The 27,805-nt window shown below is 34.4% G+C and overlaps 1 protein-coding gene across 1 annotated transcript in view; it reads left to right on the top strand.

Annotated features, from left to right (window-relative positions):
* The window catches only part of FBXL13 (F-box and leucine rich repeat protein 13), a 70,844-nt gene that overhangs the window by 37,271 nt on the left and 5,768 nt on the right, over positions 1-27,805 (top strand). Inside the window, 9 exon segments of the mRNA XM_068670167.1 lie at positions 5,516-5,597; positions 5,600-5,632; positions 5,793-5,950; positions 8,730-8,764; positions 9,777-9,903; positions 18,230-18,313; positions 23,086-23,220; positions 26,312-26,390; positions 26,393-26,471. Of these exon segments, the coding sequence (XP_068526268.1) occupies positions 5,516-5,597; positions 5,600-5,632; positions 5,793-5,950; positions 8,730-8,764; positions 9,777-9,903; positions 18,230-18,313; positions 23,086-23,220; positions 26,312-26,390; positions 26,393-26,471 (812 nt within the window).

A 27,805-nucleotide genomic window follows, 5' to 3' on the forward strand; every position in this document is an offset into this window, starting at 1 on the left:
TAATAAAGACTCTTATGTATATCCCTGCATACACTGAGAGGATTCTCCAAACCAAAAAATTCATGCAAAATGATAAAGAAATGAGGGTAATGGAGTAATGGTTTAGCTTCCCATTTCACAAAAATTTTCCAGAACCAAGGATGAAAGCAGATATAACAAGTCTTGTTCTTACTCTTCTTGCTCTGAGTGTCTGTCTCGTTTCTGACAATCACACTGAGACTATGGGAAGTATTGCACAGTGATAACATGAAATTTGAAATGAGGGCTGAGGCTAGAGCTAAGAACTATCTACCTCTTCAAAATACCAGTAATTGGTTATTTATTCAAAAAAGCAAAATTCCTGCTTGTTTAAGAAGTGTAATCATGAAGTGTAAGGATCTGCCTCTAGAAAGCATGATCTAACTGCAGTCAGAGAAGAGTGAGTGGTCATCATCAAACTAGGAAAACCACGGGCTTCCCCTTTCCAGTGGAATGAAGTGGATTTGCTTACCAGTGTATTTGAGAGCTCTGAAAGGCATTCCACAGCTTCCTCCATTTTGGGTTTCCCTCTGATTCTGGAACAGTGTTTAATGATCATAACTGAGCACTTAAGTAAACTGTTAAAACCAAGAGGAGCATCAAATTGCATCAGTGTTGCAGAAAGCATTTTAATAGGGCAGATTTATTTTTTTTTCCCCTCACTGGATGAAGTAAACCAAAGGGAACTACTGTATGTATGGTTAACATTTCAGAGTTAGAAAAATGTAGTGATACTATAGTATAAGCAAATAAATGATGTTAAAGAGTATTCTATAGACCAGAATACATATTCTGTAGAAGCCTGTTTTTTTTTTTTTTTTTTTTTTTTTTTCCCTTCATTTTAACATTATAGTTCTTTTTATATGAGTTCTTATTACTGCTATAGATCTTGAACATCTATTTAGAAAGCCCATCTGTAAAATGGGTGATTATGGGTGATTATGTTAATGGTTTTACAGGCAGCAACTTGAATATAAGCATTAAAAAAACTGGTTGAAGCCTAGGTGGGCAGAAGAGTGGAAATCAAGCACACATCTTCTAGTCTTGTTGAATAGTTTCATGTTATTCTTATAAAAAGTAGAGATTTCCTTGTGTCCTCTTCAAAAGGTGTCCTAGGACATCATCGACAATCTCAAAGTATCAAAAAATCCCGATTTGTTTGTCCTGCTTCTGAAGCTGAATGGTAGAGATGGAATATTTTCTGCTATTAAGACAACAAAACTGAAAAAATAAAGAATATATAGGAATTGCATGTTATTTTACATTGAGATTATACAACTAGAAAAGTTTGGTGGGAGGTGTTTCCAGTTAAATTAGAAAGATGGAGATTTTCAAAGAAATTGACCTTTTTCTTGATGCCAAGGTCTATAGCTTACTGATTTCCAGATGAACTACTCTGGCTCAAAATATTTTAGAGCAGCCTATCAATTGCTGAAGTTAACAACAGCTGGATAAGAGATCACAAGGCACTGGGGAAAAATAAATTTGACCTGTTCATTTCTTGAAGTGTTGCAGTGCTTGTGGGGATGTCAGAGAAGCTGTTGGCAGACATATAGGCTTCACCAGTTTTCACCATCTGAGTTCGTCCTGCTCTGACTTGGGAGAATTCTCATTCTGGCAGCTACTGTCAACTTCTGTCATCTTCAGACATATCAAGCAGGAAGAGGGACCAGTACTTGAGAAGAAAATCTGAGCTGTGTTAATTATCAAAGAAGACTCATTGTTTATTTTCCTTGACTACAAACTTGTGTAACGGTAAGATAAGGTACACATGCACTATTCTGTAATTTAAAAAGGTGATAGTTCAGGAGTATGTTAACATATGCTTTTTTGGACGGTGGAATACTAAAAGAAAAATAACATGTGGAGGCAAGCCATCAGTGCAATAAGCCAAACATCTGAAAGTATGTCACAATTTATTTTATCATCCTTGGCAAATTTGAAAAAAAAAAAAATTATAGTCCCTTGCAGACCACAAGAGTACTTCCACAATGTGGAACACTTATTTTCTAGTTTCTGCATTGACAATGTGTTGTTTGACAATACTGGAATCACAGAAAAATGCTTCTTAAAAATCACTTCTGTGCTGCAGAGTGTTCTCTCTTGAAGGGTGGATTCCACAGAAACAATCTGTTCAGGGGGAGAAAGAAAGAATTTAAAGCAGTACTGTATGTGATAAGAAATAAGCCAAAAACTGAATCAAAATTATGTTTTCCTATTCTTTGTAATTAAGAAACTATATAAAAAGATTAAATGGATTTTGTCATTCTTACAAACATTTAATCATTTCACTACATTTTTTAAATCTGTGGGGACAGATCTTTACTTGTGGTTTGCTCCGTGTTTGTTTTGGTATAGTTTAATTTTAGATGTCAGCATATTAACATACAGTTAGGAAAAGAACAATAAACCAGTCATTTACATATCAGACTGAGAACTCCTCACAGACAGGGATTTATATTTTATATTGGATCATTGCATTGACTTCTGTTCTAACACATGAAAAAAAATGTATAAAACTATCTTACTGAGTCATGCAGGAAAAGTTTGTTTTGCAAAATTTTATAGCATCTTATAATAACCTTCGAAACATCCTCCCTCATGGTTCATTTGAAGAAAGAGGTTAAAGAGGAATTTTATTTATCCAAAGAAAAGAATACAGTATTAAATTCCATATGTGTCCTAATGGTGATACTCTGGTGAGCATTCCAGCAACACTGAAACTCCAAGTTGTTTCACTTTTTATTGTCAACAACACTGTAACAGTCAACAACACTGAAACTTTTTATTGTTTCACTAAAATGTGCATGAAATTTTGTACTCCTACACCTTATCTCCAACAGTGTCTTAAGTTTCATAGATAATCAACAAGGCCTTTAGTAAAGAAATTCAACATTGAGATGTTATTTTTATTGGAATAAATGAAAATAAGGCAAATACCTATGATATTGCGACAGCATCTAAATGTTGACTAACTTAATTGAATCTTATCTGAATGCATGGGATCCGTTATCCAGCTTTAAGTTAAAAACAGTTTAAGTGAAAAAATGTGAAACGTTCTGTACAAGGGTATTATTATCTGCTTCAGTATAATTGTTTTTGGCTTGCATAGAGGAAAACACTAAATTGCTGCTATTTGTGGTATCAAATTGCTATGTTAAGCAAACAGTGTTTTTCCAGACAAAAAGATTAAAAATCCTTTAGACTACAGTTCACATTTTGCAATCTTAACTGAATTTCAGAAACAGACGTGCTACTTCTGTCCCTAAACATTGTTGAGTTTGATCTGATTACCTGCTAGATGTTATCCTTTTCAGAACAGGAATTCCACTTAACTGTAGGCACCTTACTGAAGGAAACTTACCATAATTTGTTTGTATAACAATTAGAGTACCTCACAAGAGAAACCTTTTCTGATATCCATAAAAACATACACACGCTTTTCGCTCCTTTATGCATTTAAGAGAAGGTATCAACACAACACACCACTTCAGATCTTTTAAGCTTCAGATCTTTTAAGAAACAGCATATTGCTGCCTAATAATTCTTGGCTGTGTAGTCCTCTGGTTGCCTTCTTGTTCTTATCATTGAGAAACTTGCTCTTATGATCTTTTGAAGCTTTGGCTTGTTTCCTCAATGTTTCTTCTAGGATCATATTTCATTTTACCGTGGCCTCTGATGGTCAAGTCATAGCCGGAGACCTTTGTGCAAGATTACTACTATCCTGATATGAGGCCCATGTCTGACCACTGCAGGACCTGACTTCTCTTGTAACCCTGTACATTTGAGAACTGGGAATTCAAACTCCAGGATTACTTGTTGGAAATAGACTCTTCTCAGATTATTTTATTTCCCTGTCTGATGATAGATATTTGACAGCTAAGAGTCATTAATAGACCAGGTTCTTATATCACTTAAGACCATTTTTCTATTACCTGACAGTCTGTTTAGAAGTCATATCTTGCCCCTGCACTGGACTGCCCCCTCCACCCCTAAAGTGTTGCTCTCTTACTTTCTTCAGCTATTTCTTGAAATATAGCTGTTTTCAGAGCAGCTGCTCCGTGACAGTCCTGCCCTGAATACAAGCAGCTGACAGAGGGTAGTTGATGGGATTTGTTTCATCGTGTGTTGCCTGCAGACTGTTACAGACCACTGTAGAAAAAACATTGATGCTCCACTTGCATCCACAGTAGTAAGGGTGTCACTTGTGTCATGAGTCACACTGTATTCCACCTTTGTGGACATGAGACCTGCACAAATGCTTCAAGCCTGAGAAAACATAAAGAGCAAGCCAACCTGGCTGTAAGTTAAAAGATGGGGCATTCTGCCAGAAAAGAAAAGGCAGTCTGCCTTAACTGTAACTTAAAGAAAGAGTCAGATAGTTAAGGAGAAAAATACTAATAATAAAATAATTAAAACAAAACAAAACACACCAAACCTCAGACACAAAAAGAACCAAAATGTTAAGCTTGAATAAACAAAAGGAGATGGAAACCCAGTGCATTAAATTCCTTGCTCAATGTTAGAGTGGAAGGAAAGCAGGTTTGACCCTTGTTTCCACTGAGAAGTAGTTGTGGGGAGCAGTCAAATGTACTACAGAAGGTAGAGGTTGCAAGTGCAAGAACCAGAAGCATTTTCTAGTGCAATGCCACCATACTGTAGTGTGATGGACCAGTAGCTACTGCTTAGCTTCTGGCTTTCTTTTCTGTGACTATCTCCTGTCTGCTAAAGGTGTCTGCTGTCAGACAAGACATAGACCCTAAGCAAACCCAGTGCTTTACACTGCTGCTCCCCGTGACTTGGCAAATCAGGCTTCTGCAGCAGCTGGAGTCCCTCCCAGTACACTTCATCTTTGAAGTTTCCTCCTTTTGGATACTTGTCCCCATAGGCCTTACTTGGTACCTAATTGTACATGCCAGACTGTTCTTTTGTGTATGTTTTCCAAGTGAATGACTCGTGTAGTACAAGGCTGGAGGCTGAGCTTCACAAGATTGCTATTTGTGTCGTAACTCTTCATGCAAAACACGTTCAACTTCTACAGTAGAGTGGCATTGCATGACATTTTAATGTTAACTAGCACTGACAGTCTGTTTTACCACATCCTTTTATTACTGCTGGGATATCCTCCCAATTTCAATACTCTGGGAAATAGTGAGATCACTATATGTGAATATCAAGGACAACCTTTTCTCTTGTGGTTCATACCCATGACATCTGTAGAACACGTGGCTAAGGGGAAACTGTCCTCTCCTTTACACAGGATTTATATGTTAAAGAAGCTACTTTGTATGCCCAAGACTGAGCAGCCCAGAGACAATAAATATATGGAGAATTTCAGTTATTTATATAGTGCTCACAGTTTAGAAGTTACTGTTAGAATGGGTTGTAACTATTCAAAATTGCAACATTCAGTACTGTGTGCAGACTGTTTGCTGATCCTTTGTTATATGACAGCATAGGTATACGAATATTTTATTTCACCTTTTTCACTTCAAAGGCTCTGGTTTAAAAATGTCAACAGATAATGTCTGTTGTGTTTCTTGACTCTCCACATCTTTCTGATCCAACTTTTAAAGCCCTTCTGAATGTAAACTCGTTAAGGTCAGGATTGAAGGTTAGTATAATATTTCACAAAATTATTAGAATGATTTTGAAAATTCATCTACATCTTTTGGAACCAGTAAAAATCTGTTAACTGATTTTAGTAGGTATTTGGATGTATGCCCCTAATGTATGTCAGATGTGTAACTTACATCTTTATATATTTTCAACAGGAAATGACCAAATTACTGATTTGAGTTTCAAGCTGATAAGTAAATGCTGCCCATACATCAGGCTTATTCATATTGCCTGTTGCCAGATGAAAGATGTTGGTCTTAAGATGGTTTCACAGCCGAAGTGTATTCATGTCCTGAGTGTAGCAGACTGCTTATGGTACTATATTGCACCCATTTTTCTGTAAAACATTCTAAAAGAATTTTGTAAAGTTAATTATGCTCATCATAAGTCCTATTAGCATATCTTTCAGTTCTAAAAATACATTCTTGCCATATTAATATATATATATTAACATTTAAAAAAATATATACATATAGTTCTTTTTTCCTGTACCATGTTTTCAAAAAACCATTCATTATTACTCCAGTTCAAACAAAATAATCAACAGTAGAAGTAATATTACTTAAAAGTTATGGCGTATTTCAATGCTGGAATAGGGCTTCAAAGAAGATGAAAATGATAACCAAAGACAATGCAAGAACTAGACCTGTCTTAAAATTCAGCTACTGTTTACTTTTGTGAATACTTTTTTTTTTTTTTTTTTTTTTTTTTTACAATTACAAAGACAACATAGCATGTTATGTTGTAGAGGAAGGATGTATTTGGTGTGAAGACTGTTTTCCATTTCAGATGTGTCATGCATCAGTAGAAAAAAATAGCAAAGGAAGAGCTTCTAAAGTTGCACTCTTGTTCCCAATTTTGTGGCATGGTAATGGTGTCAGGAGTGGGTGGGAAAAGGGAAGGCAAAAGCTACATGTATTTCAAAATCAAAATACATACATAATACAAAGAAGCCAGAACTGCTGCTTCTCATAACATTTCTGACATCATGTTAGGTTTTAGGGGTTCTGCTTTAGTATGTATCTAAGTACTCTTTGTGCCTGCTGATGCTGTGTAAAAATCTGATAACATTGCGTGCATAGATGCACTGAGAAGTGCTGGAGAGTAATGCCATGACATCATGTTGGTAATTCAGTTGTGCAGATGGGACAGCTGCCTGAATTTTCTGGATTAACATTTAGAAGGCTGGATTTTCCAGTCTGTTGGCCAGATGGTTTCTTGGGCTGTGAGTATGTTTGTACGTGTGTCTACTACCTCTAATGCTAAAGAATTGTTGTATTACATTAACAAAACATTTAAAACAATTATAAAGCTATTGTAAAGCTCTATATTTTGTTTTACTTCTGCAGACATTTATAAAGGTTTCAGCATTACCAAAGTTATAGATTGTAACAAATCAAAACTTTGTAAAGAGTTTTCTTAAGAAAAATGAAACTACCGAAGGGGAAATATTATTATTATTATTATTATTCATTTTTTCCCCTTGTTTGGAGAGTATTTTCATATAAAAATTAACTCTGAATTAGAAACATTTAGGAATTTATGACAGAAATCAAGGGAAGCACCATACTGGTAACAGGATCTTAAGAACCAATTTTGAAATGTTTAGTTGATAGGATGTTAAAACTCTATCAGTTTCCTTTTTTATTGACATTTTATCTTATTCTAAAAGTCTAACTTTTTCTAACTTTAGTCATATGGATATATTTTTTTTTTTCAGAAATGAGGCAGAAAGAGCAAATCTAACAAATCAGAATGCTTCCAATTATAGGAAGTGTTTAACTACATATGAAAAATGAAGAAAGAAACGAAACTGGTCATGATTATTAAATTTAAGAAACAAGAGATATGAGTAAAAAGTTGGCTAAAAGTTGACACAGGCAATGTGGTGATTCACACTCTTGCCATATTTTCCCCATTTATGTTTGTTATCTTCATGTATGATAATCCAAGGGAAGCAGTGTGTGATCTGTGTTTTTATATGGTTCATCAGCTGGACTGGAGAAACTTAGTATGTGTTTACTGCACAATTATCTCAGCAGTACTATTCTTACCTATGTTTTTTTTTTTTTTAAGACTTTGGGATTTGCAGTTTGTTCTGCAACAAAATGTACAAGCCAAAATATGATTTTGTGCTAGAGAAATCTGGGATTGCTTGTTTGTCCATCAGGTAACACAGAAGAAATCTTGAACTTTAGCAGGAACTGAGCATGCCACAGTTCAAGTGTTTGGACAACACTCTCAGACACATGGTCTGATTTTTGGGTTGTCCTTTGGGGATCCAGGAGTTGGACGCAATGATCCTTGTGGGTCTCTTCCAACTCAGGATAATCTGTGATTCTCTGAAGTATTGTGGACGTATTGGAAAGCTAATTGAACAAGTAATGTTAAATGTGTCAAAGATATGAGCTGTATCGAACACTTACCCAAGTTGTAGTCAACACTCCAAGCCTCTCAGGTTGACTGAAAGATTTTCCATTTACCTAATCTTAATAACCTTTTAGTATATTATGTGTTAGAGAGTTGTGTGTGTGACATGCAATTGATTAAGTGAAATAATTCAAGAAATAGTTGTAGTTAATTCTTCAGTCACTGCACATATATACAGAATAGCTACTACATACATATGTACGTACTACCCCTGTATTTTGCTTCTGTGCTGAAAGATCATTTCTCCTTTAAATATATATATTTTTTTACTTAAATCAATAAAGATATTAATACCTTAATACCAAATATTATATCAATAACAAATATTACTCTGAAATGTTTAAACAGGTTTTGATACCTAGGTATCTTTTCCAAGCTCTGTCTTTTGAGATGCTTTCATATCTGAGAGACAGAACTGATGGAAGCTCTCATGATCTCCGATAGACTTTTTCTCGGAAAGTTCTGGTTTTTAGCTACAAAGAGTAACATCTTCTAATCATGCCATTAATTAGTCTAACATTTTGGGGGCTTAAAAAGGTATTTAAAAAAATCAGTATTTATTTCTGTTTATCTACAATATAGACTGCTGAATTTAAATTAAATGTTGAATTGCGTAGAACAGGAAAAATACATTCTATGAATATTGCCTACATTTCTCTTTTAAAATCAGTGATGGAGGTGTACAGCCATTTAAACAAAGGGGAAATCATCAATATATGGAAACCTGAGAGTCTTAATTCTAGGGGGAAAAAAGTACTTAAGTGGTTGTTGTCAGTGACAAAACTACATTTAGGTCACATTTTTGAAAACTCACTAAATATTCATGCCTGCACAAACAAAAAGCACTCCATTGCTAAACCTCTTCATTCCCCATTCCACAGAAGGAGTATTGGTATTGGCAATCATAATACAATTTTTAAAGCTCAAGAGAAGATCGGAGTCAGTCTTTCCACTCATTACTAGATTTCTCAGCAGGCCCCTTGTTACGCTTTCATAATATTAGATGTAAACAGTTATAGAATGCTTGCTGGTAAGTTAGGGAATGCCTTCTCTGTTTTATTGATGGAGTGTTACCCCTAGGGCTCTGAGCATAGATGCAATCATTGTTTGCAATCATTTCTTAGGTCTTCTGTTTTGCTTATAAGAACACATTACGTACTGTGCTTACTTAGAAGGTAAAATTCATTCATGCTTGTATGCTCCGTGAGCGCTGAACTGCAGATCCTAGCAATGCCCACATTTGCTTTGCACTATTATATGCATTGTTGTAAGTGGGTGTGGGTACAGCCATAGAGTACTGAATTCTGTAGTTGCAGTGAACTTTGTTGTTCTTGTGCAAGACATGAGAGATTTGGAGATGTGGAAAAGTCAAGCATCAAACTCATTAATATATATATGAATTTGTAACATAGCTCCTTGATTTCCATATTTTCATTTAATTTGATTGCTGTTCATGGTTTGAAACCTTTGGAATGCAAAACGTTATGAGTGTAGTCTCTGGAAGTGCCTACATAAGCCACATATCAAAAGTCTGATATAATCTCATGGGTATGGAGAGTTTATTTTCATAGGTCCCCTGAAAAACAACTTGGCAAGGGTTATGAGAAAAATGTTCTTGTTATACTACGTTTCTGTAACAGAAGTGAAAAGCCAACATTTCGTATTTATTTATTTATTTACTTATTATCTAACATTATTATTTAATTTAGATGTCATCAACTGACCTACCTTAATCTACGTCATTCTGAAAACATTACTGATGCTGGAATTGAAGCTTTGGGAAATATGTCATCACTGATGTCCATTGATATCTCTTCAATCGACATCTCAGATATGGTACATATTTGTAGTAATTACATATATGTATACATATATTATGTATATAATTAAATAATAAACAATCTGTTTGCTATCTATTTAAGCTTTCAGAAAAAAATAAAATCCATTCATTTAATCTGCATGGATAAGAAGCAGTGGAGTTGCAATATCATTAAAACATATTTTAGAATTGTGTAATACAATATTTGGCAATATATAGGCACTACCCAATAAAAGTTAATTCTCACACTGGACAGGTCTCAGATTTGAAAGAGAAACTGAAACTGATGAAAAGAGGAGGTTGGGTGTCTCTGAAAGCGAACTGTAAAAAATGTTAAGCAGATTTTTTATTTTTTTTCTCCAAGATAATTAGGCCTGAGGAAAAATGAAAAACTGGTATTTTCAAATATTGAATTTGTAAAAATTACATTTTCCTTTACATAGATTTATGGTGAAAAATGTTAGCTCTAACAGAGTCACAGAACTACACTGTGGTCCAGAAAATAATTGCTAGTGAAAGAATTACTAACAAGGTATCTTCAAACTGTCAAGTTGTTAAGACTCTGGAAAGCAACATAGCAAGTGCAGGAGCCAGGTTAAACATAACAGGCCTCCACATAAGATGTTCTTGGCAGGTCTTGCCTCATGGGTAGGGTTTAGAGCCAGTTCTGCTGTTACTTTTACTTTTAGGGCAAACTCTTCACTGAACACAGAAATCTAAGAGAAATATCATGATGAAAACTGTTGCTATAAAGAATATTCACTCAACTGCTGTTCAAGAAGAATTCTGACCAAGAACCTTATTGCTTTGTTCTAACAGAGTTTGTGCAAAAGTAATTAAAATAGTTGTATTCTTTATGGAGACTTAAAAATAAAATAAAATAAAATAAAATAAAATAAAATAAAATAAAATAAAATAAAATAAAATAAAATAAAATAAAATAAAATAAAATAAAATAAAATAAAATATTAAGTCAAATAAAGAGGGCTGGGAAATCCATGACAATTTAATTTAATGTTGTTATTTTAAATATCACAATATTATATCTGAATGAAATTTATGATTCCTAGAATTACAGTCCCACAGTGTTTCAACATAAATGTTTTCTTTCTCTTTGCTGGTCACAATTAGTCTTCTAACTTGCTGTATTGCTTCTTACTCTAATTTTCACATAGTACAACCCTTGTCCTTGGCACTAATCCAAGCTGTTCTGCTTACACTGCATTTTTAAGACATTCTGTTTTCTCCTTCCCACAAAACAAACTCACTCGGAAATTGACCATTTATCATCCCTGTAATTTCTGATCTGAATGCTAGTACAAGCTAGGAAACTGGTATGGTTTTCACCGTTTGCTTTCTTTAAGTGTACGACACTCACGCATTTTCTAATGTTATAACATATAAACATTTAAAACATTAAATCTTAAATAGATCTTGCAATCTTAAAACATGATTTGACGAAAAAAAATCTTGCAATCTGCTTTGTAAAAAGCTACTATTTGTATGCTAATAAAGATAATTGTAAGGTTCATATTCTTTCTTGTAGCCTGCACAGCAGATCTCTTGTTTTGGTGTCTAGGTTTGTGAAACGTGTAGAATATGCAACATTGATCTGCATTACACAAGAGATGATTACTTTTAGTTTTTCAAATGATGGCAAAATCATTCTGCCCATCTTCATAGAGCAGAATGTACTGTAATAAGGATGATACTTAGGGGGAGGATAGGGGAGAAAATATACAGTAGTCAGATTTTCTTATAGATTTGTAACTCATGTGTAACTGCCTCATTTAAGATCTTAATCAAAGTGGAGCTTATTTTCTTCTGTTGCTGTTGCCTTCCTCTTCTGTAGTTTCTCTGGTGTCAATATGAGAAATGTCCCCGTTGAAGCCTGTCTTTCATTCAGGGAATTTTTTGCATTTGGAAGAAATATATTGACTCTTAGAATTGTACCTGACAAGAGAATTTGTTAGTACAGAAAAACACTGTAGACTCTTTGTAGACTCAAAGTAATGATAAAACATAGTGTTAATAAGAAATACACTGATAATTTCTCTCATGTTCGTAGAAATTTACTATACTTGTCCTGAAACTAAGTCAATAGAAAGACCGGAAAATGAATAAGAATAATCACTGCATGTATTCAGATTTCAGTATGGTATAGGAAGTCATGCTCAGAGAGTACTGCATACAGAAACAAGGTCTAGGCAAACTTCTAAACAGAACCTAGGATAGAGCAAGTAATTTCATCACATGCTTAAGTTTGTATGTCTGCTTAAATGTCTTGCCAAGTCAAAGTCCATTCATTAATGAAAGCAAGTATCAACCTATGAAGAGTATGACAACTTCATGAATATGAAGGACTGGTGGCATCCCAAAGACTTTGCTCTCCTTTTCTCACTAGGGCTTTGATTCATATAACATACAATCTACATTCATATAAAATATTCAACATTTAGTAAAATAAAACACATTTCCATTTAAAGTATTAATGTATTCACTCTGTTATTTTAGTGTGCTCTCTTCAAAGGAAAGACAACACTTTAAAGAAAACCTTTATTTCTTGTACAAGACTTAGTGTCCATTATGATGCTAGAAAGGAAGCATCTGATTTGCATCTTTTTCAGCTGTTTTTAGGGCCAGTTTCCTGAGCATTGCTGAGCAGTTCCTGAAGTATTACCTTATCATACCTACTCTTCTTTAAAAAAGTGAAACTCCATCTTGTTTAATTCTTGTTTTCTCTTGGCAGGATGTCAAAATTAGCATTATGTTTCTCATGTCCTCCTGATATGTAGGTAATAAACACTTCAAACAAGCATAAGCCATCATCCTTCCATATAGGTTTTCCCTTAAAGAATATCAGTAAAATAATAACGTGAATACATATACAGTCTATATACAATTCTCAGTTCTATTCATCTTTTTACGTTACTGAAAATATTTCTTTATTCAAAATTGATTTTTTTGTAATAACATATTTCTAAGTCTCAAAAAACTTTTTTTTTTTTAATTTTTTTTTTTAATAGTGGGAAGGACAGTTGTTCTGTTTTTGTCATTCTTGTACTAGAAATACTAGAAATGTGTTTCTTAGAGTTATGAACAAGTTAAAAGAGAAACTTAGCTATTAAATGATTTGCAACCTTAGTTAGAGACCAAAAAATAAATAAACTGACACCAAACAACACAATGACAGTGCAAAAATGTATAGTTCCTTGGAAAAAAAATGCCTTTAAAGCCTTTGGGAATGCTTCTTTTTTCCATCTCTCATTGTTTTCCTTCACCTTTTGCTCTCCTAAACACCCTGGAATATGGACCATAGATTTCTCAGTTTCAAATTGTGTGTATTGTAAACATTTCCATTAATTCATATATGATACAGTAATCACAAATCATTTTAGATATTGTAGATATTGAATTATTTATATTTACATTATTTACCATATATGCAAGGTGTTTATACTCCTATTACTGAGTTGGAAACACTGGCATTTAGGGCCCAAACCTAGTTGTCTTTCTTATAAACACAGTTCCAGTGACTCAGTGGAAATTCTTCCATGAATTACAGAAGCAGTTTTAGTTATAAGATTTGTTCTCATGCTCTCCATATTTTTAATAAAATATCTTAAACCTTCTCTGATGTTCTATATGATACAGCTTTGCAGCTTTGCTCCAAGTCTGAGAGTCTGAAAGTGTGCAGCTGTGTAGCGTTCCTCCTCAGTCTGACACAAGCTGCTAATGCACACGGCCTGGACCACCCATCTACTGGGACAAAAAAAAAAAAACAACAACAAAACATTAAATTTAGAAGTATTGGGACATTTGAAGAAAATGGCTTAAGCCAAACAGGATTTAGACAGTCGGGAAAAGCCTATCAAGGAATAAAAAAGGAATTGTTAAAGGTGACTCCTGAGATATACATATGTATACCATCCAGCAACCAAACCAGTATATGCTCTGACAGGGAAACTTAGTAGGTTACATGCAGTGTAATAAGGAGAGAGAGAAAAATAGCCTGAAATATATTAAAAAAATGGGTAAAACAATTTTAAATAGAAAGAACTCTGGTACACTTCTAAAATCAAAGATTAAAAGGAAATATGAAGTGTCAGAAGGAGTTTTCTGTCACAGTTTCTTCCTCAATGGCTGTTATGCATGAAGTCTCTCTTGCAATGAACCTAAGGTGCCAGTCTCTCCTCTGACTGGTATGCCTCTGCAAGAATCGTGTGTGGCACCAAGTCAAGATATCAGTCACAAATTCTTTGTATGCTGCCAATGCAAAATTGTTCTTTAAAGCTGCGGGGAATATATGAACAATTAGTTCTGCTTTCTTTTCTTATGTGTTTGCACTAACGATTTTCAGATCCTGGCTGGTCCTGAAGGCCAGGCTGCAACATAAATATCTACTGATATTTTAATAATAAGATTCTAAACAGATCATGGGGAAAAATCATTTTGGCTTTACACAGTTGTAGAAGTTTTTGTTGTTGATGCTGTTGTTGTTTTGTTTTGGTTTTGCACTGTGTATTTTTTTATTTTTCATTTTTTGCAGTGGGATTCTGAATTTATCGTGTCTTGAATCTATAGCCTGGCTTTACATCTTGGTCTGTTAAAAAATTAGACCAGTAGGACTGAGGAAGAACCTCGCAAAGATTAAGAGAAAAAATATTACGGGGGCTGATAGCTATAAGCAGCAACAGACTGAAAATGAATTAGCTGCATTTGATTTACAAAGGAAAGGAAGTGACAAAACACATCCCCAAGGCAGGGAGAAGGACATGTTAACATATTCATGCAAGCTCTGGAATCAGATGTTAGCAGTTCGGTTTTCTTGGGAGAATAGAGAAAGAGGATTTGGCCTGAAGACTTAGGAACTTAATTCTGTGTAGAAATAGGAAACACTAGCACAGAGTCACTACAATCAGTGCCAGATGTGCTAACACCTTGACTCCCAACAAAAATTAGTAGGAATTAAAGGTACCCAGCAAAGCTGAAAACTGGGCTCAGTGCTTTTACAGGATATTTTGCTACAATGGAAGCCCTGTTGTCTGGACTTAGTATCAAGAAACATATTTCATAAGTTTTGATTTGGTCTAGCCACAAGTGGGTTTAGATACAAAAATTAAGTTTTATGGAACACATTATACACAGTCCTACAGGGAGATTTCTGCACTGCAGTTAAAAAATGTCTTTATAGTTCCGGTAAGCTGGTCTGACCCACCTTTATATTAGCTCAGCTATTGGAAATGATATACCTACATTTGTTTAAGAACTTACAAAATTTCCGGAAGGTGTTTGCTATCTGAAAGTGAACATTGTTCTCCCACGTGTATATTATTAGGAAAATGATACCACAAGATATGGGTTACATTCTCATCTTCTACTAAGTGTTTGATGCATGAAACTGGTAGACCATGGCTACTGTGTGCAGAAATCTAAGCATTTTTGTGGATGACCTGAGTCATTTTAAAATCACTCATAAACGGACGGTGGGAGTTACCTCCTAAGAAGAGCTGTCTTCCAGGACTGGAGTCACTTTGAGGTCAGTCTGTTTGATTTGGGGTATGAACAGGAAGAGACATCTGTGTATCTCTGGAACATAAAGACATAGATACTTTACAGATGCTGACCTTTAGGGTTACGAAGAGATGCGTGAATGGAAATCTCAGAAGCTGAAAATAATGTAGCACATGTTAGTAAGAGATGATACATTCATTGCAGTCTGCAGTTGAAAGGCATAGGGTTGCAGTTTGCAAATATAAATAATAAAGAATTTCTTGTTTTGCATGCCACAGCCTCAGATGACTTTTGTCTCTAGCAAGTGAAGACCCTCACCATCTGGTATGGTAGATTCTTATTTTCTTATCTACAAAAACTGTGGTGAAATAATAATAAATGATCTGCAAATGTATGTAGGCCTCACATAATGAATTAACTGAAACAGAACAAAACTGTAAAGTTCAGTTGCATGAAAAAAGCAGCTGTTGTGGAAGAAGAAAATATTTCTTTTAATTTTTTTATTTTTTTTTTAATGGAGACAGTAATAAAAATGCTATACAAGACATGCAAGACAAAGTCTTCCCTTTCACTATGGCAACTGAAAATTAATCCAAGATACATGGGAGATTTCTTTATGTTAGAGATGTTTTGGAAACCTTTAGAGTAGGTGTCATAGTCTATGTGCTGTGTAGTGTCTGTTTTGCTAGTATATGTTCCCAGGAGTTCTGATGATACTATCATTGTTCTCGACATATCTTTTAAAAATGTCTGGAGAATTAGTATAGAAGATAAGTCTCAGAAATAGGTCAGTATCTCAGATGGGAATCCCTGATGTTGTTTATCAGGGAATACTGCTGCATAAAACAGGAATTCTATCAAAAGTAGTGATAACTGGCTACTTTATACATATGTTAAAATAAAAACTAATAGTTAAATAATTCTTATGGATTAGGCTTCCTGCATTGAACTTGTTTGAAGAGGTTTGTTTTTGGAAATATCAAAGTTTCATAGTTTCTATGTGTGATTGACAGTTCCTAATGACATTCCTTGTATACTGTGTCTTTAGTCTTCGCCTTCTCAAATCTGGTGCTATTAATGAAACACCTTAAAGGAGACTTTGATTTTTATTGTAAAAATAATTTTATTGTGACACAGTGTCAGTATAGTCACATGAAATCATTATAGATTAGCAGTGTTAGTTGTCAGGTAGGAAAAGAAAAAAAAAAAAAAAGTTATAATTTCATTACCAAGTACCATAAAGTTGTACCATTTTTAAGTAAAGAGAAATGGATGAAAAAACTATGTTCTAAAGGTTGACCCTAACACTATGAGTCTCTTCTGTAAGGAATTCCTGTTCTGACATGAACACATTTGAGGATTAGGTAGACAATTATTTGTTTTCTTGAATGGGAGTATTTTGGTCAACAAAAATTTGAAATCTGTAGATTTTCATGAAGCTGGTATGAGTAATGGTCAGCATATAACTGCGTCTGCTGAGAAAAAAAAATGCAAATTTATTTATTTTCATAAGCAGCTAGGATTGAAAATCTTTTTCATTGTTCCATTTTCTGTTTTTATTCAGCCTGTGAGGTTTCAGGAATTCTCAAAATTTGAACTCCAGCCGCACTCTCCCAGTATTATCATTACAGTGTCCACATCTGGATTCCAGACACCACTTAAATGTGCTTATTTTGTCAGTATGATATTTCCTCTCTGAGCAGTGCTGTTCACTACTTAATTGTAGATAATTTATTAACCACATGGAATGAAGTGATAACTTTGTTTTTCTTGAAGAAAAGTTTGTTTAATGATATAAAGCACACAACTACTCTGCTATGAATATCAAGACATATTTTACAAAATTATCATTTATTTCTCCTTCAAATTAAAGTTGAGGATAAGAACATGGTTCTGTTTCCTGGGGTATGAGCAGTAAAAATGCAAAGCATCATCTGATCCTTTTGCATTCCTAAAATAGGAATATATCAAAGTTTTCACCTCCCTATTTTCCTGAATATTTTTTTTTCTTCTAAAGTAGAATGTACCTATCAGTGTGACTCAAACATCTCAAGTATTGTCTTGTTGTACTCAGAAGTTGTATAAGCATAGCTTTAGTCATAAGACCTTCACTGATAAGAAAATCCTAAAGGCAGCAATTTTAAGATACCACTTTTCTCCAGTTTCTTTCTTTCTGAACAGGTTAAAAAATGTAATTTTTTGCTTTTGCTATTGATTTTTTTCTAAAAAGAATTCCTAACTCTTGTATGTACATCAAGAAAAAATAGGAGGGTAAACTACATGCATTCTGCAGAAGAATAGGATGTACATAAGAGCCTAGCATTTATAGGCTCTTATGGACAAAGGTGGATAAAATAAGTAATGCTATTCTGTTGGATTCTAATGGATGCAGGAAAGTCCTTTTAAGAGACACTTCAGAATCAGAGCATAACTAGACAATAATTATAATTATTTACAGTTTGATTAAAAAAAAATGCAATCAATAAGAAAGTTATTTTGAATATCTGAGAACAGTCATGTAATGAAGCATTTGGTGGAGGAAAGAAATCCAGGCTATATTTCCCACAAGGATTTCAGTGAGTGACTTTGGATAGCTCATTTATATAATATCTCCAATCCTTGTTTTTCTTTGTAAAAAGTAGATAATGTTCTGTGAGAGTATTCTGCAGAGTTATTATTTGCATGTCTTAAAAGATGCTGTAATTCTTAGGTAGAAGGTTTAACATACAAACCTTGGATATTTTAGACCATGTTAGGATACTAAATGTAATTATATGTAATTGCATATGTTGATTTTTAAGGTTACTTTTTCTCTGGATTTTTTTTTAGGGTTTGAGAGTCCGTGGCTGTCATGGAAAAATAAAGCAACTTTCTCTAGCAGAATGCAAAAATGTCAGTGATACTGGGATTCAGGTAAAACTTAATTTCTTTTCTTGGTGTGTTCTGGACGTTTCTCTATTTTGTCAATTTAACCATGTCCAAAACAGATAATATTTTACTCTTCATTCATTCTTCATTGCAACGTTCTACACTTTCACTGTTAGAAAACATTTTCCCCTTCTTATTCCTTTCCATTTTTTTCATTTCTTCTGTAAATTATAATGAATCTCAAATTCTGCCCTCTGCATAGAATGAAATTGATTATAAGGGAGCCTTTCTACTGAATTGTACTTTTTAAAAATTGAATTACTGTTTTTTAATTTAAAAATTTAATTACTGTTTTATTATTTTTTTTTGTTGCCATTTGTTGAATGCCGTGTTTACTTGACTTAGTGTGACTAGCTCAATGAAATAGATAAATTTCATTTAGCCTGTTATGTGTGGTTCTTCTTGTGCTGCTGATCCATTCCTACCCACAATTGTCTCTTAGTGACACAAATATATATCTTAATGTAACTCTAAAAGTATCTTTCTTACCAGCATAAATCCTTAAAAATAACATATATTTCAATAAGAAAAGCACACATCTCATCCAGATTGAAGAGATTTCTTAGCTATTTTATAGAAAACAAAACAAAACAAAACAAAACACAAATTACGTGTTATTAAAAAAAAAAAAAAAAAAAAAAAAAACACAAAAAAAACCACAACCACTTTTCCACTTTTAAAATGTCCTATGAAAACATCAACTGCATAATTTGATCATGTGTAATGATGAAATTAATCTACTTGAAATTAGACTACATGTATTTTCAGCTAGATATTTGAAATACTGACCTCTTGTTCTAAAGACCTCATACTCACAGCAGAATGTCTATTGAATCTCACTAAACTTCATTTTTTCCCCACTGTTTTTCTTTTGATTATTATATGCGTTGGTTTAGAAATTTAAATATTGGATGTTGACCATATAAAGCCAGATATAGTTCTTTAAAAAAAAAAAAAAGAAAAAAGAAAAAAGATTAGGCTAAAATATAAATATGTATTGGTTACTATTCTGATCTTAACATTAGCTTATAAGTTTAGACATTTTCCAGGGTCAATAATCTTTAAGAAGTAATCACGCAGGAAATTAATTAATTTGTAAAAAGACAGTCTAAAAATTGAAGTTGTAGCAAAGGCAATTTTTTATGTCAATGATAAGTTTTGAACTTACACAGTAAAAAAGCTTTTTTGAATAATTAGCGATTTCATAGAAATATAAATAGTAATACAGTATTTGAACTCAATTTACAATGCTGATAAATTATTTTGTATTTCTGATTTATGGACTTTCTTTTTTAATTAGTCAACAATGAGATTTGCCGTCCAAATATTTATCTTCCTTATACTATCATCACAGCAGTAACTACATATGAAATTCTGATTTATTAGTATTCATTATCTTGTTTTGCAAAAATTGGCTATTCTGTGTTACTGGAATTCTTTTTATGGGTAAAACATTGCACTGGAGACTGGAAGAGACTCAGAGGGGCCAGGAGGGATGATCAGATGTATGGAACACTTTCCATAAAAGGAGCAAATCAGTAAGCAAAGAACCTGCGGTCTGGAAAGGGGATGGCTGAGGGAATATGCTTGAGATCTGTACAATAGCAAGTGGCACGAAAAGGGTGGATAGGGGTCAACTTTTTGCTGTTTAGTTCCATACATTATCTAGGGGCCATGAAGTGAATCTAGTTTGAAGATTTAGATGAAGAAAAGGAGACGACTGTCTCCAAAATGTATTGTTCCTTATCACAGGTTGTTTATACGCTTGAAGTTTATCTACATCCTTATGGAGGTTTGATAGATTCAATACAGTTGCATTGATTTACTGCTTTGTGTTTCAGAACAATATAATAAGCATTAGTTGATAACTTTACAATGGAAAAAAAGAACTATCAATTTTGTTGAGAAGAGAGATCGTATTTACATCCTGCTTTTTTTCTGTAACTGAGAATTGCTCCTAGACACATGTAACAAATGTATAAATCATGTTGTTTAGCAGCATCAATTTTCTGCCCATAAACACTTTCAGATTGTCAGGCTTCAGGTACAGGCACCACCATCATGTAATCCCAGTCTTCAGCCTCTACATTTTTTCCTTACGAAACTCCAACATCCATCATTTTATAGCTGTATATTATAAGAATGAGTCAGTTGTTGCTGCACCACAAGGGATGCATCTGGATTGAATCTTCTTACCCAACGTGTATGTCAGACCATTAGAATTTGCTTCTTTAGGAATAATTCTGACTGGCCTTTCATGAGTGTAAAGTTCCATGGTTTTGTTCCCACAAAACAATGACCAAGTATGTACATCTTGTGTATCTCACTGAAAGTCGATGCAGAGCCAGCACTGCTCCTTTCAGAGGAGAATATTCACTTATGCTTATCCCTGAGAAGCTATTTCAGTAAGCGTCTCAGTACATAAAGTAAAAAAAGAATGTGAAAAAGAAGTGCACTTTCTGCAACTGCAATATGAATATGAACTTTCTGATGAAGAAAGAATCAGAAGTGAGTACACGAAGATGTAGGACAAACCATGTGGTCATGGATCTAGGGAGGGCAGGAAGAAGAAAAGATAAGAAAATAACTAATAAGAAAGTAAAATGGTAAGTCCGTCTTTAAAGGTGAAATCAAAGGATATGAGTTTATGGAAAAATCTGTAGAAAGTTGCCCATTGTATGCTGTACATCTTAGTTATTCTTTGATTATATAAAGAATATTGAAATTATATGAGAAGAAAATGCATATTAAGAGGTCTTTAATAACACTGTTAAGGTAAAATACAGAAAGTTGTAAAACGGCCAAAAAAAATGTTGATCTTAGAGTGTTAATTCATTTACTTGTTTGCAGGTATTATAGCAGTATGTAAATGATTATGTGATCATATGTTTTGTAAATAGGATCTCATTCATAGCTCAGATAATGCTCACTTTATGAGCAGCATTTTCATATTTCATATTTTCATTGATGCTTGTGTGCCTTCAGGTCTTATTTAAGCAGAATTAAAATTGTGAAAATAAGTTAGAAAATCACATTTCCTTCTTATACTATTCAATTATTTGTTATATCCTTAATGTTTTGCAAAAATTTCATATCTTCACCAGCTTTTTTGGAGATCTTGGGTATTTTCATCATAGGCATATAGCCAGGGATCCAGAGATGAAGAAAGCAAATAAAGCAACATTTCCTTTGTGAAATACAACTTAAAGTCTACTCCCACATTATTTGCAAATCGCACTTAAGAGCAAATTCAGAACCTAACTTTGAAGGATGTTTTAGATATGTATGTAGACTAACTATGCCAGTAAAAACAAGATAAACATATCTCCCAGGCATTGAAATCTTGGCTTCAGCTTGTGCTGCGTACCCTAGCTGAGAATGTAGTGATTAAGTCATCATGTCTAAGGCTAATTCTGAAGGTATTTTGATTTCTTTTACACACAGAAAAAAAAAATACACACACACACAACAAACAAACAAACAAACAAACAAACAAAAAAAACACAGCAACACACACATTTAAAAAAAAAAAAAAAAAGCAGTTCTGGGGTTTAGAATATTCCTGTGTTGCTGTTAATCTCTGTAAAGCGAGGATTGAAATAGAAGAGGTACAAACCCAATTTTTATAAATTCTCAATTGTTCATTCTAATCAGTCCTACATTAAAACATTCACGTTCAAATATTTTGTGATATAAAAGAAGAACCCAAAGCCCAAGAATCACTACCTTCGTACAGCTATATTGGTAGAAAAAAATAGCTAATAAACCAAAAACAAAACAGCTTGAGTTATGATAAAAATGAAATGTCTAAAATGTTGGCCTGTAAAACAAATTTCAGACTTTGATCTAGTTTCTTTGTATCTGTTAACATAAGACTTATGAAAATCACATAGAGTCACACAACTTTTGGTCATCAAAAAGTTAACAAGTGATCAGTTATATTTTAGTGCCTGAATTCCTGCTTAATGTAAAGAAAAAGTGGCCATAGTCTGGTTACTATGGACTCTTTTTCACAATGAAAACTCAGTAAGTGTATTTGTGCATCTCTGTCTGCATGTACACATGGTATTTATCCATGTAGTCCTTAGTCTGTTTACCTCAGGACTAATTCTGGAAAGGTTTTGGAAAGCTTCAAGCAGTCAGTTTTTTTATTCAATCTGCAATATAAATATTTCCTTCTTTCTCCTTTAGAGATTTTACTTGTGGAAGTAGAATTTTCATTCCAATATATTCCAAATTATGTCAGCTTTAGGCCAAGATTAGAAAAATGTGGAAGACCAGTTCAGTGACAAATATAATTTATCTTACCATGGTTTTAGGCTGGAAATGATAGAAGAGAAGAGATTCTCAATGAAGCCAATGCCACAAAATGTTCTGGTATACTCATACCATGGCACCATTAAGTGAAGACGTACTGGTTTGGGTTATTTTATTCTTGAGTTCACAAATCTACAGTTTTTTAAACCAAAAGTTTCCACACTGAGCTGTACTAGAAGTATAGAGCAGAATTTTATTCTAGTGAACAGACTGTATAATATATCAGCATCAGCAATGGAAAATAGCCTCTTAATGCAGCTCTTCTTTTTCCAGTGGAATTCACAGCCTACAGCTGAGTGACTTCACTGCTAATGAAGGGTACATAGAACAACTGAAGAGCCTGAAATGGATCAAAGGATTGACATAAATGTATTGTAAATTGAGAAAAATAGAATAGGCATGTTAACAAAGAATGACAGCTCTGTTTGTTGCCTTTTCAGGAGTTGTGCAAGGGCACAAAACACCTAGAATATTGTCACATCTCCAATTGCCCTCAGCTGACAGATGAAGCTGTGAAATACTTGGCATTTTACTGTCACAGACTAGCATCTGTCAGCATAGCTTGTTGTCCAAATGTATGTGTGTCCACAGGTAAGAACTGGGACAGTAACTTTGGCATCGCTATTGCAAAGAATTGCTTTTTATTTCATTTAAAAATCTGACCTGCTGGAATCTATGTCTTGTCACAGTTCTACAATGCACTCATCTAACTTTAAAATCAGAGCCTAAGTTCAACTGACTAAAGTTCTGAGACTCAGTTCTTTAGAGTATTTGGTGTTCTTCTAATGGTTACAGTTAGGAGATAAAGGTGCTGGATCAGGTAAAAGCCTGTCCCTCCAGGAGCTCATGTCACAGGGAGGGTAAAGAGAGAAAGGCTTTTAGTGCTGCTTCCTGCAGATATTCTCAGCTTCTGCTATTTTGGGTGATTCCAAAAGATGGTGTCTTTGTTTTAGTAACACTTAGTGTTTTCACGCTTTGTTGTTGTTTCTGAACCCAGGTAAAGCCAGCCCCATTAGACTCTGCCTAGCTCAACTCTCAGCCAAACCTCTTAATATAATGCATAAGAAAAGCTAAATGCCTAAGGAATACATTTTCAAAAGCTGGCATAAATGCAAGCTCTGTATCCAGAGATGAAACAGTGCTCATAGCAGCAGAAACTGTTCATAGCAGCAACTAGTCTGGAGAAACCGGCTGCTGAACCACAGTTACATGCCTCATGGACACACTGTATGCCCTCTCCAGGATGTAGGCCAAGAAAGTTGCTCTGGGTCTGTCAATAGCCCTTAGTTATCTTATGGGTACCTACAGTACACCATTAATTATTTTATGTATGGGTCTCACTCTCCTATACCCATTGCTTTTTGATAGGTATCAAGCTATTTTTTCATAATAACAGTAATAATAGAGGTTGCATATGGTTACAACATAGTTAAATTAGGTATTTTTTGCAAACCTCACTTTCCATTGTACCTTATAGACATATCACACACAAAAATAGCATAAAATATCAGTGGATACATTTAGGCTGGAAATTGGGATAGTTTGGAATAGAGGCCAAGTATCATGTAATGTTAATTCCCTTCTTAATAAGAGAATGAACTGGATCATATTTTGTTATTCCTTCAAACTGGAACAAGAATTAAACTCAGTGACCTAGTAATCCCCTTCCAACACTTTGTTTCTAAGTAGTATCTTTTTCTTTAAAAGGTTAAAATCCAATCTGTTAACTACCATATTCAGAAAAGAACTTCAAAACTTTTTAAAATAAACCTACACAGAAGTTTACAAGTCTTTTTTTTTTTTTTTTTTTTTTTTTTTTTTTTGACTTGAATCCAGCTTGCAAGTCCATAAAATGAGCTGGGTACACCTGTGTTAAAACTAATGGGTGATTCAAATCCTTTGGCAAACTCTAGTATAAACTGAGGGGATCCAGCTGCTACATAAGAAAATATTTTCCACTGAGAGACTGTTTAAAAATGTTCAGAAGATTAAACTAAGAATGAACCTTTTCCAAAGGGTATATGTTAATGCTTCTGACAGTCATGTTGTGCAGTATCAGCTATATATACACATATATAACAACAGCACAAAAACAACTGGATTTAAAAAAAAATAAAAAAAAATTAGCAAGAGAATATGGAAAACACACTGTGGAAATGCATGTCCGATAAGAGTGTTTGGGCATGTGCTGTGCAGGTGACTATAACATTAGACTAGCTTATCACTTTAATCATATCTACAGGGGCAAATTGATTTTCATTGAATAAACCCCACTGGCTTCAGGGAAAGTGCAGTGAGCCTCCTTGTCATGCTTCTGTCCACCTAGGACAGGGACAAGTCATTCAGCAAATGCTGAAAATATTCAGCAGGGCAATTCTCAGTCTTATGCAAGGAATAAGCCTGTTTCAAGAGTAATCAGGTTCAAAAAAATGAAGTTGCAGTGGGAAACATTTCCTCTCCATGAAAAAATACAGCAAGAATTGAAAATAAATCAATAAATCTCTGGTTCAATGATCCAGGTATTTAAATAACAAAGATCTGAAGATACTGTTCAATGGATGGTGAATTCTGGAATTCTGGAATTCTGGAACTAAATGAATTCAGTCCTGTGGAGGGATTAGAGTTAAGTGTGTGATGAATGTAGATTTCTCTTAAATGCATTGATACTGAATACTGATTTCGGTCAGAAAATTTTCTTTATTTCATTAGGAATATTAGGATATTCATCTTTTGATACATTTTTTAGACTATTTCGGATCTTAACATAGCTAAATAGGATTTTTTTTTTGTCCCACAAACCAAGGTCCCAGCTTTGTCATGCCTCCTTGTTCATTTTAGATTCTCAGTGACTGGCTGTTCAGTGCAAGTGAAACCCACTTCTCCCTCCACCATTCCACTCCATTGGAGTCAGAAACATGCTGATTTTAATCAAGTATCTTTTAAATATCTCTAGCAAGTCCCTGCTTGACTTTTGGTCCTGACTGAACAAGGCTATTAAACTGTGTTAGTTTATTCCTGACTGTTCCTGCAAAGGTCAGTGGAGCTTTTAAATAACTTGCCTGAGTGCTTTTGCACTTTGAAGACTCAGTGTCTTACATGTTTCTCAAATAAGTCTTCTAGCATTAATGGCTATGAATATAATTTTAGAAAAATGCAACTGTGAGGTGAAACTAAGCAGCTCTACTTCAGAGCTAAACAAACACAACTAAATGTTAGTGTTTGCTGTGAGACTCATTTGTAACGGGGAACTGAGATACAAAATTGGTATAACTAAACTCTAAGCACATCCTAATAGTTCAGTGAGAACAATGCAATACCTGGAAAGGTTAAAGGCCTTTGCAGGTGCCACATGCAAAATCATGATGTTGGGAATGTTAAACTACTCTGACTAGGTGAAAAGCATCCCGTAGGACTTTAAACTGTGCTGAAAACATGTTTAACTGATATCTAATATGCTCCTGATATTTAAGTGACAGTTCCTGTAGAACTTTTGGCAGAGATTCAGAATTCTGCTGCGCCAGAAACTTTATTTCCACAGGGTTATTTTAAAACATCATTTTCCCACAAATCAGACACAACCAAACACAAATTGTGTGCTATGTTGTTTTTTCTTCCAGCTGTCCCATAATCTTCTAACTTCTGTGTGCATTGTTGTTTCATTTACAGATGACTGAGACCTGTATCCAATACTTGGCCACAGCCTGCCTTTATCTCCATTTCTTGGATGTCTCCAGTTGCATTAATCTTACAAAGCACTGAAATGTCATTGGAAAGGGCGAAAGCAACTCCAGATTCTCAAGATGCTGTACTGTAGAAATATTACCAAGTAAGAGGATATTTCCTAATCTTAATTTAGGTTTAAACCCAAAAACATAAGGTCTGTCTTCATTGACATCTTCTTGCTCCTTTCATCTTCATCTTGCTCCTTTAACTGTGGGTGTGGGAGGCTGGGGACTGTCCATATTGCTGCCTTAGGATTTGTATGGCTCCATGTAGATATCTATATACTCTAGTGTCAGCCAGAAGTGAAGAGAAATAGGGACACCATCTGTCTTTATGGCACAAAAGGTTCTGCTAGGGAAGTTTATACAGACACAGGGTATCAACACAAAGAAATGTGGAATCTGAGGGAGAAAACCAGGCTGGGCCTAATATGCTCAGCCATCATGCTGAGTACTTGAGCTCACTCAGTTTGTGGGAGCCTGTGGGAGTATATTTCCCAACAACTGACTGTCAGTATAGGGCAGAAGTAGATTTGAGCATTGTTGTGGACATGTGTTCAAAATATAGCATGGAAACAGCGAATGAGTCAAGGTATCATAAACACAGTTTAATGAAGTATAAGTGAAACATACTACAATTGGAAAAAACAGGTCATTTACCACAAAACAGTCCAATTTCTCCACTGTTGTAAATGGTCCTGTACTCTTGATTCCCCATGGCGTCCATTTTGGTCAGTTTTCGATTTGAGTTTTCAGCTCTGTGTCTCCAAGATGCGGATCAATCACCCTTCCGTTGTGTTTAAGAGCATAACAGAGCAGTCACCTTACACCTAGCTGCACAGTGGCCAGACACTCCAACAGTACTGAAACTGTTTGGAAAAGAGTTAAAGTTTAAGGAGGATTGATAATTCTGAGTATATAACTTGATCAAGCTTTAATACTTCAATAAGAGTAAGAAATATGTACATTAGATTATATAGTGAGGGTATCCACACCAGGAGAATGCTAACTCCACTCTTACAGTGCTTACAAGACCACTGTAGAGTGAGCACTCCTTGCTAAATCATTCCAGGGTTTAATAGTCACTTCAGAGACTACAAAACTCATGCAGATGCTTAGCAACTTAAAAGATATTTTATGTGCTTCATGCTTTCCAAACCCTCCTTGGTTTATTTCCCTCTGCCTCACCACAGACAATTCTGCTCTCATTACCTTTTTTTTTTTTTTTACTTGTCAGGCCTCTTTTTTTTTTTTTTTTTTTTCTTTTCTCTCTGGCCTAGCTTGCTTAATGTCATTTTAGAACTTCTTTCTCAAAACATCTACTTCTAATTAGATTGCTAGCTATGTATTAGCTATGGAAAGTGTCAGTAGTAATTGAAAAAAAATATTCTAAATGTACTACTCTTCATATGAAAAAAAAATAATTTAAATACTTTTA

The sequence above is a fragment of the Anas acuta genome, chromosome 1, assembly GCF_963932015.1.
Source record: "Anas acuta chromosome 1, bAnaAcu1.1, whole genome shotgun sequence".
Taxonomy (NCBI): Eukaryota; Metazoa; Chordata; class Aves; order Anseriformes; family Anatidae; genus Anas; species Anas acuta.